This window comes from Oncorhynchus kisutch, linkage group LG19 (genome assembly GCF_002021735.2).
Source record: "Oncorhynchus kisutch isolate 150728-3 linkage group LG19, Okis_V2, whole genome shotgun sequence".
Classification (NCBI taxonomy): Eukaryota; Metazoa; Chordata; class Actinopteri; order Salmoniformes; family Salmonidae; genus Oncorhynchus; species Oncorhynchus kisutch.
In genome coordinates this window covers 67,916,406-67,934,146 of record NC_034192.2, presented here as the reverse complement: position 1 = coordinate 67,934,146, position 17,741 = coordinate 67,916,406, and the positions used below count along the sequence as shown (strand labels likewise).

The following is a 17,741-nucleotide window of genomic DNA, read 5'->3' as shown; positions in this document are numbered from 1 at the left end:
GCAAATCAATCCCAGAACAACAGCAAAGGATTTTGTGAAGATGCTGGAGGAAACAGGTACAAAAGCATCTATATCCACAGTAAAACGAGTCCTATATCGACATAACCTGAAAGGCAGCTCAGCAAGGAAGAAGCCACTGTTCCAAAACTGCCATAAAAAAGCCAGACTACGATTTGCAACTGCACATGGGGACAAAGATCGTACTTTTTGGAGAAATGTCCTCTGGTCTGATGAAACAAAAATAGAACTGTTTGGCCATAATGACCATCGTTATGTTTGAAGGAAAAAGGGGAGGCTTGCAAGCCAAAAAACACCATCCCAACCGTGAAGCACGGGGGTGGCAGCATCATGTTGTGGGTGTGCTTTGCTGCAGGAGGGACTGGTGCACTTCACAAAATACATAATTTGCAAATAAATTCATTAAAAATCCTACAATGTGATTTTCTGGATTTTTTTTCTCATTTTGTCTGTCATAGTTGAAGTGTACCTATGATGAAAATTACAGGCCTCTCATCTTTTTAAGTGAGAGAACTTGCACAATTGTTGGCTGACTAAATACTTTTTTGCCCCACTGTAGATGGCATCATGAGGAGGGGAAATTATGTGGATATATTGAAGCAACATCTCAAGACAATCAGTCGGGAAGTTAAAGCTTGGTCACAAATAATTCTTCCAAATGGACAATGCCCCAAGCATACTTCCAAAGTTGTGGCAAAATGGCTTAAGGACAACAAAGTCAAGGTATTGGAGTGGCCATCACAAAGCCCTGACCTCAACCATATAGAACATTTGTGGGCAGAACTGAAAAAGCATGTGAGAGAAAGGAGGCCTACAAACCTAACCCAGGTACACAAGCGCTGTCAGGAGGAATGGGCCAAAATTCACCCGAACATATTGTGGGAAGCTGTTGGAAGGCTACCCGAAACGTTTGACCAAGTTAAACCATTTAAAGGCAATGCTACCAAATACTAATTGAGGGAATGTAAACTTCTGACCCACTGGGAATGTGATGAAATAAATAAAAACTGAAACATATCATTCTCTCTGCTATTATTCTGATATTTTACATTCTTAAAATAAAGTGGTGATCCTAACTGACCTAAGACAGGGAATTTGTAATTGGATTAAATGTCAGGAATTGTTAAACTGAGTTTAAATGTATTTCGTTAGGGTATATGTAAACTTCCGACTTCAACTGTATTTACTATTGAAATAAAGATGGCAACGCAACAATATGACACATTTACAATAGGCCTATATCTAGAAATACATACAGCCAAATTATATATATGTACACACACCGGTATACATAGTTTTAATAGCAGGACACTGTAAAGTCCATTAAATATATATATACAGTATATATATATACACACACACCGGTATACATAGTTTTAATAGCAGGACACTGTAAAGTCCATTAAATATATATATACAGTATATATATATACACACACACCGCTATACATAGTTTTAATAGCAGGACACTGTAAAGTCCATTAAATATATATATACAGTATATATATATACACACACACCGGTATACATAGTTTTAATAGCAGGACACTGTAAAGTCCATTAAATATATATATACAGTATATATATATACACACACACCGCTATACATAGTTTTAATAGCAGGACACTGTAAAGTCCATTAAATATATATATACAGTATATATATACACACACACCGGTATACATAGTTTTAATAGCAGGACACTGTAAAGTCCATTAAATATATATATACAGTATATATATATACACACACACCGGTATACATAGTTTTAATAGCAGGACACTGTAAAGTCCATTAAATATATATATACAGTATATATATATACACACACACCGGTATACATAGTTTTAATAGCAGGACACTGTAAAGTCCATTAAATATATATATACAGTATATATATATACACACACATCGGTATTCATCATTTTAATAGCAGGGCAATGTAAAGTCCATTATATACAGTATATATATATACACACACACCGGTATACATAGTTTTAATAGCAGGACACTGTAAAGTCCATTAAATATATATATACAGTATATATATATACACACACACCGGTATACATAGTTTTAATAGCAGGACACTGTAAAGTCCATTAAATATATATATACAGTATATATATACACACACACCGCTATACATAGTTTTAATAGCAGGACACTGTAAAGTCCATTAAATATATATATACAGTATATATATATACACACACATCGGTATTCATCATTTTAATAGCAGGGCAATGTAAAGTCCATTAAATATATATATACAGTATATATATATACACACACACCGGTATACATAGTTTTAATAGCAGGACACTGTAAAGTCCATTAAATATATATATACAGTATATATATATATGTACACACACCGGTATACATAGTTTTAATAGCAGGACACTGTAAAGTCCATTAAATATATATATACAGTATATATATATATGTACACACACCGGTATACATAGTTTTAATAGCAGGACACTGTAAAGTCCATTAAATATATATATACAGTATATATATATACACACACATCGGTATTCATCATTTTAATAGCAGGGCAATGTAAAGTCCATTATATACAGTATATCACAAAAGTGAGTACACCCCTCACATTTTTGTAAATATTTGAGTATATCTTTTCATGTGACAACACTGAAGAAATGACACTTTTCTACAATGTAAAGTAGTGAGTGTACAGCTTGTATAACAGTGTAAATTTGCTGTCCCCTCAAAATAACTCAACACACAGCCATTAATGTCTAAACCGCTGGCAACAAAAGTGAACACACCGCTAAGTGAAAATGTCCAAATTGGGCCCAATTAGCCATTTTCCCTCCCCGGTGTCATGTGACTCGTTAGTGTTACAAGGTCTCAGGTGTGAATGGGGAGCAGGTGTGTTAAATTTGGTGTCATCGCTCTCACACTCCCTCATACTGACTGGTCACTGGAAGTTCAACATGGCACCTCATGGCAAAGAACTCTCTGAGGATCTGAGAAAAAGAGAAAAATAATTGCTCTACATAAAGATGGCCTGGGCTATAAGAAGATTGCCAAGACCCTGAAACTGAGCTGCAGCACGGTGGCTAAGACCATACAGCGGTTTAACAGGACAGGTTCCACTCAGAACAGGCCTCGACCATGGTCGACCAAAGAAGTTGAGTGCACGTGCTCAGCGTCATATCCGGAGGTTGTCTTTGGGAAATAGACGTATGAGTGCTGCCAGCATTGCTGCAGAGGTTGAAGGGGTGGGGTGTCAGCCTGTCCGTGCTCAGACCATACGCCATACACTGCATCAAATTGGTCTGCATGGCTGTCGTCCCAGAAGGAAGCCTCTTCTGAAGATGATGCACAAGAAAGACCGCAAACAGTTTGCTGAAGACAAGCAGACTAAGGACATGGATTACTGGAACCATGTCCTGTGTTCTGATGAGACCAAGATAAACTTATTTGGTTCAGATGGTGTCAAGCGTGTGTGGCGGCAACCAGGTGAGGAGTACAAAGACAAGTGTGTCTTGCCTACAGTCAAGCATGGTGGTGGGAGTGTCATGGTCTGAGGCTGCATGAGTGCTGCCGGCACTGGTGAGCTACAGTTCATTGAGGGAACCATGAATGCCATACTGAAGCAGAGACTGGGCCGCAGGGCAGTATTCAACATGATAACGACCCCAAACACACCTCCGAGACGACCACTGCCTTGCTAAAGAAGCTGAGGGTAAAGGTGATGGACTGGCCAAGCATGTCTCCAGATCTAAACCCTATTGAGCATCTGTGGGGCATCCTCAAACGGAAGGTGGAGGAGTGTAAGGTCTCTAACATCCACCAGCTCCGTGACATCGTCATGGAGGAGTGGAAGAGGATTTCAGTGGCAACCTGTGAAGCTCTGGTGAACTCCATGCCCAAGAGGGTTAAGGCAGTGCTGGAAAATGATGGTGGCCACACAAAATATTGACACTTTGGGCCCAATTTGGACATTTTCACTTAGGGGTGTACTCACTTTTGATGCCAGCGGTTTAGACATTAATGGCTGTGTGTTGAGTTATTTTGAGAGGACAGCAAATGTACACTGTTATACAAGCTGTACACTCACTACTTTACATTGTAGCAAAGTGTCCTTTCTTCAGTGTTGTCACATGAAAAGATATACTCAAATATTTACAAAAATGTGAGGGGTGTACTCACTTTTGTGATATACTGTGTATATATATATATATATATATATATATATATATATATATATATATATATCATCCCAAAGGTATTCGATGGGGTTGAGTTCGGGGCTCTGTGCAGGCCAGTCAAGTTCTTCCACATGGGGGCATTGTCATGCTGAAACACAAAGCTGGAAGCACAGAATCATCTAGAATGTCCTTGCATGCTGTAGCGTTAAGATTTCCCTTCACTGGAACTAAAGTGCTTAGCCTGAACCATGAAAAACAGCCCCAGACCATTATTCCTCATTCACCACACTTTACAGTTGGCATTATGCATTGGGACAGGTACCGTTTTCCTGGCATCTGCCAAACCCAGATTAGTCCGTCGGACTGACAAATGGTGAAGCGTGATTCATCACTCCAGATAACGCGTTTCCACTGCTGCAGAGTCCAATGGCGGCAAGCTTTACACCACTCCAGTCAACACTTGACATTGAGCATGGTGATCTTAGGCTTGTGTGCTGCTGCTCGGCCACGGAAACCCATTTCATGAAGCTTCCGACGAGCAGTTATTGTGCTGACGTTGCTTCCAGAGGCAGTTTGGAACCCGGTAGTGAGTGATGCAACAAAGGACAGATGATTTTTACACGGTACGCGCTTCAGCACTCGGAGGTCCCGTTCTATGAGCTTGTGTGGCCTACCACTTCGTTGAGCCGTTGTTGCTCCTAGATGTTTCCACTTCACAATAGCAGCACTAACAGTTGACAGGGGCATCTCTAACAGAGCAGAAATGTGACAAACTGACATTTTGGAAAGGTGGTATGGTATCCTATGACGGTGCCACGTTGAAAGTCACTGAGCTCCTCAGTACCGGCCAATCTACTGCCAATGTTTGTCTATGGAGACTATTGGCTATGTGCTTTATACACCTTTCTGCAACGGGAGTGAAATAGCCAAAATCACAACTAAAGGGTTGTCCACATACTTTTTACCATGTAGGGTACATATCCAGCAGTCTATGGTCTAGCTTGACCATGTAGGGTACATATCCAGCAGTCTATGGTCTAAAATAGCCATGTTGGGTATATATCCAGCAGTCTATGGTCTAGCTTGGCCATGTTGGGTACATATCCAGCAGTCTATAGTCTAGCTTGGCCATGTAGGGTACATATCCAGCAGACTATGGTCTAGAATAGCCATGTTGGGTACATATCCAGCAGTCTATGGTCTAGCTTGGCCATGTAGGGTACATATCCAGCAGTCTATGGTCTAGCTTGGCCATGTTGGGTACATATCCAGCAGTCTATGGTCTAGCTTGGCCATGTTGGGTACATATCCAGCAGTCTATAGTCTAGCTTGGCCATGTAGGGTACATATCCAGCAGTCTATGGTCTAGAATAGCCATGTAGGGTACATATCCAGCAGTCTATAGTCTAGCTACTGGGCTCCCGAGTGGCGCAGTGGTCTAAGACACTTCCTCTCAGTGCAAGAGGTGTCACTACAGTACCTGGTTTGAATCCAGGCTGCATCACATCTGGCTGTGATTGGGAGTCTCATAGGGCAGCACACAATTGGCCCATTGTCATCCAGGTTAGGCAAGGGTAGGCTGTCATTGTAAATAAGAAAATATCTTAACTGACTTGCCTAGTTAAATAAAGGTTGCATAAGTAAAGAACAGGACGGCCCACTGTTTATGCTTTTCAACTTGCTTTATTGACTACATTTCGATTCGAAACCACCACTGCACTGGGGACCAATAAACTCCAACCACGAATTCAGCATGATAGGGTCCTTTGGTAGGGCATGCAAACCATAGTATGTATAGGGATTTTCAGTCTTCAATGACCAACAAAGCCCCATTTAAGGGAAGCAGATGGGCACAATTGGAGCTAAGATTCTAATATTTGTGTTAACTCTACAAAGGTGTGTTCTGTGAGTGTCACTGAGTAGGCTGATACCCCATTTAATGGGTGCACAATCCATAGGTTAGGCTGTACTGTTTAAGTACAGCATGTTCCCAATGCAAATCTAAAGTATATTACTTCCACAGTGCAATTTCAACATATTTTTATTGTCTTTTGTTGAATTTATGCAACAACATCCCAACCTTGTTTAGCATTATCTAGTCCAAATATGTAATTTGGATGGCGTAGCAGTCAGACGTCTTGTCGTGTCGTGTCCCTTGTATATATAGTTTTTTTTACATATTTTTCTTCGCATATCTTTTAAAACATTTTGCTAAACCTCAACTTCTAAATAGTCTCCTGCAACCCGCCTCACCCAATGTAGCGCGGATCTGCTTTTTTTTCTAAAGTATTTATATTTACTTCGGATCCGGAACCTCTCAACTGAAGCTAGCCAGCTAACTACCAGCTACAGTCAGCAAACCATTGCTAGCGGTCATCAGCTAACCTCTAGCTCGGAAAGCTCCCGCCAGTTCGAACAACGCGACTCTAACCAGAGCATAACGGACCTATTATTTTTTTATCCCCGGATTCCCACCGGATTCCCACCGCAAACGGAACATTTTCAGCTGGATCTCCACAACTAGCTGGATCTTCACAACTAGCTAACTAGCTAACCGCAACCCCGGATGATTACTCCTGGCTAGCGTTTCCATCCACTTAGCTTGAAGCTAGCCCGGCCAGAGCTCCTGTGCTACCACCGAAGCATACTCCTGGGCTACAATATCCGGACCCACAACCGGTCTATCGATGTCACCGCATGAAGAGGCATAAACAGACTCACCCATTCACGACGTCCCCCAAAGGCTAACTTTCTAGCCCTTGCTATCTCCTTGCTTGCTAATTCGGCCTGCTAACTGCTAGCTTGTTTAGCCCCGGTCCGCTAACTGCTACCTTGTTTAGCCCCGGCCTACTAACTGCTAGCTTGTTTAGCCCCGGTCCGCTAACTGCTACCTTGTTTAGCCCCGGCCTACTAACTGTTAGCTTGTTAGCACAGGCCTGCTAACTGTCTGAATCACCGCTGTACCCGCACCCCACCATACCCCTGTCTGCGCATTATGCCCTGAATATATTCTACCATGCCCAGAAATCTGCTCCTTTTATTCTCTGTCCCCAACGCTCTAGGCAACCAGTTTTGATAGCCTTTAGCCACACCCTCATACTACTCCTCCTCTGTTCCGCAGGTGATGTGGAGGTAAACCCAGGCCCTGCATGTCCCCGGGCACCCTCATTTGTTGACTTCTGTGATCGAAAAAGCCTTGGTTTCATGCATGTCAACATCAGAAGCCTCCTCCCTAAGTCTGTTTTACTAACTGCTTTAGCACACTCTGCTAACCCTGATGTCCTTGCCGTGACTGAATCCTGGCTCAGGAAGGCCACCAAAAATTCGGAGATTTCCATACCAAACTATAACATTTTCCGTCAAGATAGAACTGCCAAAGGGGGAGGAGTTGCAGTCTACTGCAGAGATAGCCTGCAAAGTAATGTCATACTTTCCAGGTCCATACCCAAACAGTTCAAACTACTAATTAAAAAAATTACTCTCTCCAGAAATAAGTCTCTCACTGTTGCCACCTGCTACCGACCCCCCTCAGCTCCCAACTGTGCCCTGGACACCATTTGTGAATTGATCGCCCCCCATCGAGCTTCAGAGTTTGTTCTGTTAGGTGACCTAAACTGGGATATGCTTAACACCCCGGCAGTCCTACAATCTAAGCTAGATGCCCTCAATCTCATACAAATCATCAAGGAACCCACCAGGTACAACCCTAAATCTGTAAACAAGGGCACCATCATAGACGTCATCCTGACCAACTGGCCCTCCAAATACACCTCCACTGTCTTCAACCAGGATCTCAGCGATCACTGCCTCATTGCCTGTATCCGCTACGGAGCCGCAGTCAAACGACCACCCCTCATCACTGTCAAATGCTCCCTAAAACACTTCTGTGAGCAGGCCTTTCTAATCGACCTGGCCCGGGTATCCATTCAAAAAATGCAGAACTAAGAACAGATATAGCCCTTGGTTCACTCCAGACCTGACTGCCCTCGACCAGCACAAAAACATCCTGTGGCGGACTGCAATAGCATCAAATAGTCCCCGCGATATGCAACTGTTCAGGGAAGTCAGGAACCAATACACGCAGTCAGTCAGGAAAGCTAAGGCCAGCTTCTTCAGGCAGAAATTTGCATCCTGTAGCTCCAACTCCAAAAAGTTCTGGGACACTGTGAAGTCCATGGAGAACAAGAGTACCTCCTCCCAGCTGCCCACTGCACTGAGGCTAGGTAACACGGTCACCACCGATAAATCCATGATTATCGAAAACTTCAACAAGCATTTCTCAACAGCTGGCCATGCCTTCCGCCTGGCTACTCCAACCTCGGCCAACAGCTCCGCCCCCCCCCCCCCCCCGCAGCTACTCGCCCAAGCCTCTCCAGGTTCTCCTTTACCCAAATCCAGATAGCAGATGTTCTGAAAGAGCTGCAAAACCTGGACCCGTACAAATCAGCTGGGCTTGACAATCTGGACCCTCTATTTCTGAAACTATCCGTCGCCATTGTCGCAACCCCTATTACCAGCCTGTTCAACCTCTCTTTCATATCGTCTGAGATCCCCAAGGATTGGAAAGCTGCCGCAGTCATCCCCCTCTTCAAAGGGGGAGACACCCTGGACCCAAACTGTTACAGACCTATATCCATCCTGCCCTGCCTATCTAAGGTCTTCGAAAGCCAAGTCAACAAACAGGTCACTGACCATCTCGAATCCCACTGTACCTTCTCCGCTGTGCAATCTGGTTTCCGAGCCGGTCACGGGTGCACCTCAGCCACGCTCAAGGTACTAAACGATATCATAACCGCCATCGATAAAAGACAGTACTGTGCAGCCGTCTTCATCGTCCTTGCCAAGGCTTTCGACTCTGTCAATCACCATATTCTTATCGGCAGACTCAATAGCCTCGGTTTTTCTGATGATTGCCTTGCCTGGTTCACCAACTACTTTGCAGACAGAGTTCAGTGTGTCAAATCGGAGGGCATGCTGTCTGGTCCTCTGGCAGTCTCTATGGGGGTGCCACAGGGTTAAATTCTCGGGCCGACTCTTTTCTCTGTATATATCAATGATGTTGATCTTGCTGCGGGCGATTCCCTGATCCACCTCTACGCAGACGACACCATTCTATATACATCCGGCCCGTCCTTGGACACTGTGCTATCTAACCTCCAAACGAGCTTCAATGCCATACAACACTCCTTCCGTGGCCTCCAACTGCTCTTAAACGCTAGTAAAACCAAATGCATGCTTTTCAACCGGTCGCTGCCTGCACCTGCATGCCCGACTAGCATCACCACCCTGGATGGTTCCGACCTAGAATATGTGGACGTCTATAAGTACCTAGGTGTCTGGCTAGACTGCAAACTCTCCTTCCAGACTCATATCAAACATCTCCATTCGAAAATCAAATCTAGAGTCGGCAACAAAGCCTCCTTCACTCACGCCGCCAAACTTACCCTAGTAAAACTGACTATCCTACCGATCCTCGACTTCGGCGATGTCATCTACAAAATTGCTTCCAAAACTCTACTCAGCAAACTGGATGCAGTTTATCACAGTGCCATCCGTTTTGTCACTAAAGCACCTTATACCACCCACCACTGCGACCTGTATGCTCTAGTCGGCTGGCCCTCGCTACATATTCGTTGCCAGACCCACTGGCTCCAGGTCATCTACAAGTCCATGCTAGGTAAAGCTCCGCCTTATCTCAGTTCACTGGTCACGATGGCAACACCCACCCGTAGCACGCGCTCCAGCAGGTGTATCTCACTGATCATCCCTAAAGCCAACACCTCATTTGGCCGCCTTTCGTTCCAGTTCTCTGCTGCCTGTGACTGGAACGAATTGCAAAAATTGCTGAAGTTGGAGACTTTTATCTCCCTCACCAACTTCAAACATCTGCTATCTGAGCAGCTAACCGATCGCTGCAGCTGTACATAGTTTATCGGTAAATAGCCCACCCATTTTTACCTACCTCATCCCCATACTGTTTTTATTTATTTACTTTTCTGCCCTTTTGCACACCAATATCTCTACCTGTACATGACCATCTGATCATTCATCACTCCAGTGTTAATCTGAAAAATTGTAATTATTCGCCTACCTCCTCATGCCTTTTGCACACAATGTATATAGACTCTCTTTTTTCTACTGTTATTGACTTGTTAATTGTTTACTCCATGTGTAACTCTGTGTTGTCTGTTCACACTGCTATGCTTTATCTTGGCCAGGTCGCAGTTGCAAATGAGAACTTGTTCTCAACTAGCCTACCTGGTTAAATAAAGGTGAAATAAAAAATTATTCCACTATTTGTATCAGTTTGAATCACTTTCAATGGGGGACTTTTATATTCAAAACGAATATATTATTCGGAAATTATTGTGGCTACCTTCAAACAAAAGGGTGCACAGCAGAGTTGAAAATAGCCAACACATGGCAGAGTTGTTAGTTTGGCACTGTTGATCAGCACACATGTCAAGAAGAGTGTACTGGAATGTATTAAGGTTATTTTTCTGATGCAAGCAAGCATTTGCACCCTGCAGTCATTGAACACCACCATTTCGCTAGCTATCTACAGTAGCCTAGGTTTGTTCACATAAACTTCTCTATTGATTAACCTCAGCTTGAACACCACCATTTCGCTAGCTATCTACAGTAGCCTAGGTTTGTTCACATAAACTTCTTTATTGATTAACCTCAGCTTGAACACCACCATGTAGCTAGCTATCTACAGTAGCCCAGGTTTGTTCACATACACTTCTTTATTGATTAACCTCAGCTTGAACACCACCATGTAGCTAGCTATCTACAGTAGCCTAGGTTTGTTCACATAAACTTCTCTATTGATTAACCTCAGCTTGAACACCACCATGTAGCTAGCTATCTACAGTAGCCTAGGTTTGTTCACATAAACTTCTTTATTGATTAACCTCAGCTTGAACACCACCATTTCGCTAGCTATCTACAGTAGCCTAGGTTTGTTCACATAAACTTCTTTATTGATTAACCTCAGCTTGAACACCACCATGTAGCTAGCTATCTACAGTAGCCCAGGTTTGTTCACATACACTTCTTTATTGATTAACCTCAGCTTGAACACCACCATGTAGCTAGCTATCTACAGTAGCCTAGGTTTGTTCACATAAACTTCTTCTGACTGGCAGCCTGGAGCAAGCAGCTGTGTTGTTGCCGAGCAACTGACCCGCTGTTAGGACTCTGGGCTTCATCCCGAAACAAAATGGAGCACCTCGTTGTTTCGCAATGGACGTAAATGTTCACATGACAGCGATAAATTATACATTTAATAAAAACTATTGCACCAACAAATTGAGTCAAAACCCTGCATTTTTTAAGTCCAATGGTCACTTTATGGACGCTATAGTCTAGTTCTAATCCGACATCTAGAATTTGAGTTTGGTAGATGTAAGAAATAATCTCAAAACTAAATAACCACCCTGTTAAAAAATCGGGTAAGTGTGTTGTATACCTTCAATTGATTAGCACATTTTCATAGAGATTGGTGTCATATTGGCTTAGAAATGATAACAGGGTCATTTGAATTTAATACTGAGCTTCATCCAATCCCTATATAGACGCGACTGACGTCAGGGTGTATGTTCCTCACCTGTTTCCATCAAAGTGAACACTGTCACATTCACCTATAATATCAGTTGAACAGTAACACAACTATGAGAATCTCAGTTGAACAGCAGGGTGTCAGTTAAGTCTAACAGTGCATGGCTGTGCCCAATTTTAAACGTTTCTTTTAAGCTTTGAGGATCTCATTTCATGGTTCTAATGGAGTGAAATGCGTTTCATTTTTGTTGTATCAGTTCTGCCCCACATTTTGATATAATTAAGACATTAAAACCTCACCTGTTTTAACCTCTCCTAACCTGTACATTTTAATACCTGTTGGATATATATATATTTAACTACCTGTATGTTCTGTCTCCTCCAGGTCCTCTCCCTACCTCTCCGTATCTACTACTACCTGAACCATACCTGGCCATTCGGCCAGCCTCTCTGCATGTTGTGTTTCTACCTGAAATACGTCAACATGTACGCCTCTATATTCTTCCTGGTGTGTGTGAGTGTGCGGCGCTGTGAGCTCATCATGCACCCGCTGAGGTACCGTTCCAACAGACGACGAGGGGACATGTGTGTATGTGCCGCTGGCTGGTTGCTGGTCTGTCTCGGCTGTCTGCCTTTCCCTCTGCTCCGAAACACCAGCCTGACCCCTGACCTCTACACTCACACTGCCCCCTATGACCTTACCCCTAACCCCTATGCCTCCAGTCCTAGCTCATATGCCCCAGCCCCCACCTCTTCCCCAACCCCTACACCTGGCCCTACCTCCCTGGTGGCGGTGTGTTTTGCGGAGCTCCCCATGCGTGAAGTCAGCCCTGCGGCCGGCTGGGCTCTGATGGTGGGGGCGGAGCTGGTTGGCTTCATCCTCCCTCTGATCCTAGTTCTGACCTGCGCCTGTCTGTCAGCCGGCAGCCTGCGAGTCCACAGGGGGGAGGGGGAGGGGGGAGGGGTGAAGGACCATGGGGAGAAGAAGAGGGCGTTGAGGATGGTGTTGAGCTGTGCCGGGGTGTTCCTGCTCTGCTTCTCCCCATACCATGTCACCATGCCACTAGACTTTCTGGCAAAGGCCGATGCCCTGGGGAGCTGTGAGGTCAGAGAGATGGTGCTGCGATGCCATCCTGTCACCCTCTGTCTTGCCAGTCTCAACTCAGGACTGGACCCTCTCATGTATTACTTTACTACAGATGAGTTTAGGAGAAGATTCAGCAGGCCAGAAATACCTGAGAGCTTCAGTCTGGCTCCAAGACTATCCTGTACTAGTGGTGGGGGGGAGAAGGACCTGCCTCTGACACCTGAACCTGAACTATAACCCCTCAGCAGGCCAGCGATACCTGAGCGCTTCAGTCTGGCTCCAATAATCTCCTGTACTAGTGGTGGGGGGAGCAAGGACTTGCCTCTAACCCCTGACCCTGGCCCCAAGACTGTCCTGTACTGGTGGAGTCTGTAAGACTGAACCCTGACCTCTAACCCCGAGACTGTCCTGTTCTGCCATGGACAGCAAGGCATGGGGGGAAAGAGAAACAAGGACAAAGACTGAACCCTGACCTCTAACCACAAAACTGTCCTGTTCTGCTGTGGACAGCAAGGCATGGGTGAAGAGGGGAAACAAGGACAAAGGGAACAAGGAGAGCGTTTCAAATGTGAACTAAAGACAGTTTATTACTCCAAATGTGGACATCTGCTGGACTGCGTTTGGAACTGCCGGTCTGTGGTAAAAAATGAGCGTTCATCTCAGCCTAGGCTGCCCTTCAGTCCCTAGACTTTTTGGTCCTGGTGGAGATATGGATCACCCCAGTGAACACTGCTACTCCAGTTGCCCTGTCTTTATCTGACTACGTTTTCTCTCATAGTCCAAGAGCATCTGGTCATCACCGTGGTGGCACAGGGCTACTCATTTCTCATAATGGGAGATTTTCTCCTTCTCCCTCACCTGTCCATCTCCTCATTTGAATTCCATGCTGTCACTGTCACTTGTCAACTAAAGCTTAACATTGTTTTAATCTATCGCCCATCAGGGTCCCTTAGAGAGTTCCTCAATGAGCTTGACACCTTGATAACCTCATTTCGTGACAATGGCTCACCGCAATCTCCTTTTCTTTCTCCCTTTCCTCCAACCATAACCACTCAGCCCCTACCTAGATGGTCATGCACTGTCGCAATCTTCTCTCTCTCTCTCCCACTACTCTCTCCTCTTCTATCCTATCTTCTCTCCCTTCTGCTAAATCCTTCTCCCTCCTGTCTCCATATTCTGCCTCTTCGACCCGACTGTCCTCTTTTTCTGCATCCTATGACTCTCACTGTCTCCTTTCCACCGGCCGGCTCCCAACCGGCTCGGGCTTCCCTTCCTGCTCCGTGGCTGAGTGACTCATTACGAGCTTACAGAACAGGGCTGCAGGCAGCTGAATGACTCATTAGGAGCTTACAGAACAGGGCTGCAGGCAGCTGAGTGAAAATGGAGGAAAACTAAATCATTATTTTACTCCCTCTTCTCCACCTTCTGTTCCTCTGTGTCTGTTGCTAAAGCCACTTTCTATCACTCTAAATTTAAGATTCTGCCTCTAACCCTAGGAAACTATTTTCCTCGCCTTAATCCCCCTCCCTCCTTCCTTCTCCCTCTCTGCAGACGACTTTGTCAACCACTTTGAACAGAAGGTTGACGACATCCACTCCTCATTCACTATTGAATCCACTGGTCCCAGAACTACCCTACGCCTGGACTTTTTTTTCGCCAGATGAAATCCTGCGACTAGTGATTTCCGTCCGCCCGACAATCTGCCCGCTCAACCCCACACCCTCCTCCCTTCTCCAGACCATCTCTGGGAGACCTTCTCCCATTCCTCACTTCCCTCATCAACTCATCCCTGACCACTGGCTGCATCCCCAAAATAGCAGAGTCGCTCCCCTCAAGAAACCAACAATTGACATCAGAAACTAGAGAACGATATTCTAGATCCTAAACAGTCAGGCTTCAAGACGGGTCACTCAACCCAGACTGCTCTCCTCTGTGTCACGGAGGCTCTCCACACTTCTAAGCTGACTCTCTCTCGGGTTCTCATCTTCTTAGATCTATCCGCTGCCTTATGGTGAACCATCAGATCCTCCTCTCAACCCTCTCAGGGCTGAGCGCCTCAGGCTCTGCCTCCTCTCCATCCTCTCAGGGCTGGGCGTCTCAGGCTCTGCCTCCTCTCCACCTCTCAGGGCTGGGCGTCTCAGGCTCTGTCTCCTCTCCACCTCTCAGGGCTGGGCGTCTCAGGCTCTGCCTCCTCTCCATCCTCTCAGGGCTGGGCGTCTCAGGTTCTGCACACTATTGAATTGCATACTACCTGGCAGGCTGCTCCTACCAGGTGATGTGGAGAGGTTCTGTGTCTGCACCACGCGCTCTCACTACTGGTGTCCCCAGATTTCGTTCTAGGCCCTCTCCTCTTCTCTCTATAGACCAAGTCACTCAGCCACCCCCTTCGGACACACAGTTGGCAACACGCATCTCTGTGTGCCACCTCAACCTCGAGAAGACAGAGCTGCTCTTCCTCCCGGAGAAGGCCTGTTGCTCCAAGACCTCACCATCATGATTGACAACATCACAGAGTCTGCCTCCCAGAGTGCAAAGAACCTTGGGATGAAACCAGGCCCTTGTCATCTCCAGTCTGGACTACTGCAACTCGCTGTTGGCTGGGCTCCCGTTTGTGCCATCAAAGCCCTGAAATGTATCCAGAATGCCAAGCAGCCCACCTGGTGTTCAACTTTGCCAGGTTCTCCCATGTGACACCACTCCTCTGCACACTCCAATGGCTTCCAGTTGAAGCTTGCATCCACTACAAGACCATGGTACTTGTCTACGGAGCAGCAAGAGTAACTACCCCTCCCTACCTCCAGGCTCTGGTCAAACCCTACACCAACCCATCCACTACAAGACCATGGTACTTGTCTACGGAGAAGCAAGAGTAACTGCCCCTCCTTACCTTCAGGCTATGCTGAAACCCTACACCCCAAACCAAGCACTCCACTTTTCCACCTCTGGTCTCTTGGCCCTCCCACCCCTATGGCAACTCCCGCTCAGCCCAGTCAAAGCTCTTCTCTGTCCTGGCACCCCAATGGTGGAACCAGTTCCCCTTGAAGCTAGGACAGCAGTCCCTGGCCATCTTCCCAAAACATCTGAAGCCCTACCTCTTCCAAGAGTATCATAAAATAATCCTACACCCCCCCCAAAATTAAAATATCCATTCGTGAACTAACACTCACAAGTTCCCCCCCAAATAACACTGACTTTGCTAATAGCTACATTATTGAGGAATAATCTACTTAGTATGACTGAGCTATATGGTTGTCCCACCTAGCTAACCCTATCCCTATCTTGAGATGAATGCACTAACTGTAAGTCACTCTGGATAAGAGCTTAATGACTAAAATGTCAATGTAAATCTGCTGGACACTGAAGTTCAGCTGAATCTGGGGAGAAATGATTCTGTGAATATTAAGCTTGCTAACTGTTAAGTCTCGAAGAAGAGTTTTAACTCTAAATACTTTGGACCGTGCTGAAATGCCTGAGGTTAATTAAAACATATTTTTTTCGATCCGTTTCTCTTTCATTTCTTTAAATGACCCACCTCACCTACAGATGGAACATACAACACCAGATGAAGTGATAGTTTTCTGGAAGATCTTCCAAACTGAAACCTGTCAGTCAGCCAGTCAGTGGAAAAACACAGTCACATCTAGCACTTCTGTCTCTGCATGGTGTCTATGCCTACTGATGTCTCAGTCTCTGTGAACCAGATAAAAACCAGATAAAAAGCATGGTGGATTATCAGTGACGAGAAGTCAGAGGCTTTCTGTAGGGACACTGAGGAGTACAGTGCATTCGGAAAGTATTCAGACCCCTTCACTTTCTCCACATTTTGTTACGATACAGCCTTGTTCTAAAATGCATTAAATTAAAAAAAATCCTCATCAATACCCCATAATGACAAAGCGAAAACAGGTTTTAGACATTTTTGAAAATGTATTAAAATTTAAAAACTTTCTTTACATAAGTATTCAGACCCTTTGCTATGAGACTTGAAATTGAGCTCAGGTGCATCCCGTTTCCATTGATCATCCTTGAGCTGTTTCTACAACTTGATTGGAGTCCACCTGTGATAAATTCAATTGACTGGACATGATGTGGAAATGCACACCTTTCTATATAAGGTCCCAAAATTGACAGTGCATGTCAGAGCAAAAACCAAGCCTAGACGTCGAAGGAATTGTCCGTAGAGCTCCGAGACATGATTGTGTCGAGGCACAGACCTGGGGAAGGGTACCCCAAATAATCTGTAGCATTTTAGGTCCCCAAGAACACAGGGGCCACCTTCATTCTTAAATGTAAAAGGTTTGGAAATACTTTGAATGCCAAGTGTCACGTCTGGACGAAACCAGGCACCAGCATGCATGGTGGTGGCAGATCCTTGAAGAAAACCTGCTCCAGAGTGCTCAGGACCTCAGACTGGGGCAAAGGTTCACCTTCCAACAGGACAAGTCTCTGAATGCCCTTGGGTGGCCCAGCCAGAGCCCTGACTTCAACCCGATCGAACATCTCTGGAGAGACCTGAAATAGCTGTGCAGCGAAGCTCCCCATCCAACCTGACAGAGCTTGAGAGGATCTGCATAGAATAACGGGACTAACTCCCCAAATACAGGTGTGCCAAGATTGTAGCGTCACACCCAAAAAGACTTGATGCTGAAATCGCTGCCAAAAGTGCTTCAACAAAGTACTGAGTAAAGGGTCTGAAAACTTATGTAAATGGGATATATCTAGTTTTTGTATATATTTGCAAAAATTTCTAAAAACCTGTTTTTGCTTTGTCATTATAGGGTATTGTGTGTAGATTGACCAGGGGAAAAAATGTAATCCATTTTAGAACAAGGCTGTAACGTAATAAATACTTTCCGAATGTACTGTACGCCTGTCAACTTTCTGGTTG

At 45.0% G+C, this 17,741-nt stretch overlaps 1 protein-coding gene across 1 annotated transcript in view; it reads left to right on the top strand.

Moving 5' to 3' along the window:
* Nucleotides 1–16,352, top strand: part of gpr174 (G protein-coupled receptor 174) — a 57,770-nt gene extending 41,418 nt beyond the window's left edge. Inside the window, exon 3 of the mRNA XM_020477075.2 lies at nucleotides 12,152–16,352. Coding sequence (XP_020332664.1) covers nucleotides 12,152–13,090 — 939 coding nt within the window. The 3' untranslated portion in view covers nucleotides 13,091–16,352. The remainder of the gene's footprint in view (nucleotides 1–12,151) is intronic.
* The last annotated feature ends 1,389 nt before the right edge of the window (nucleotides 16,353–17,741 follow it).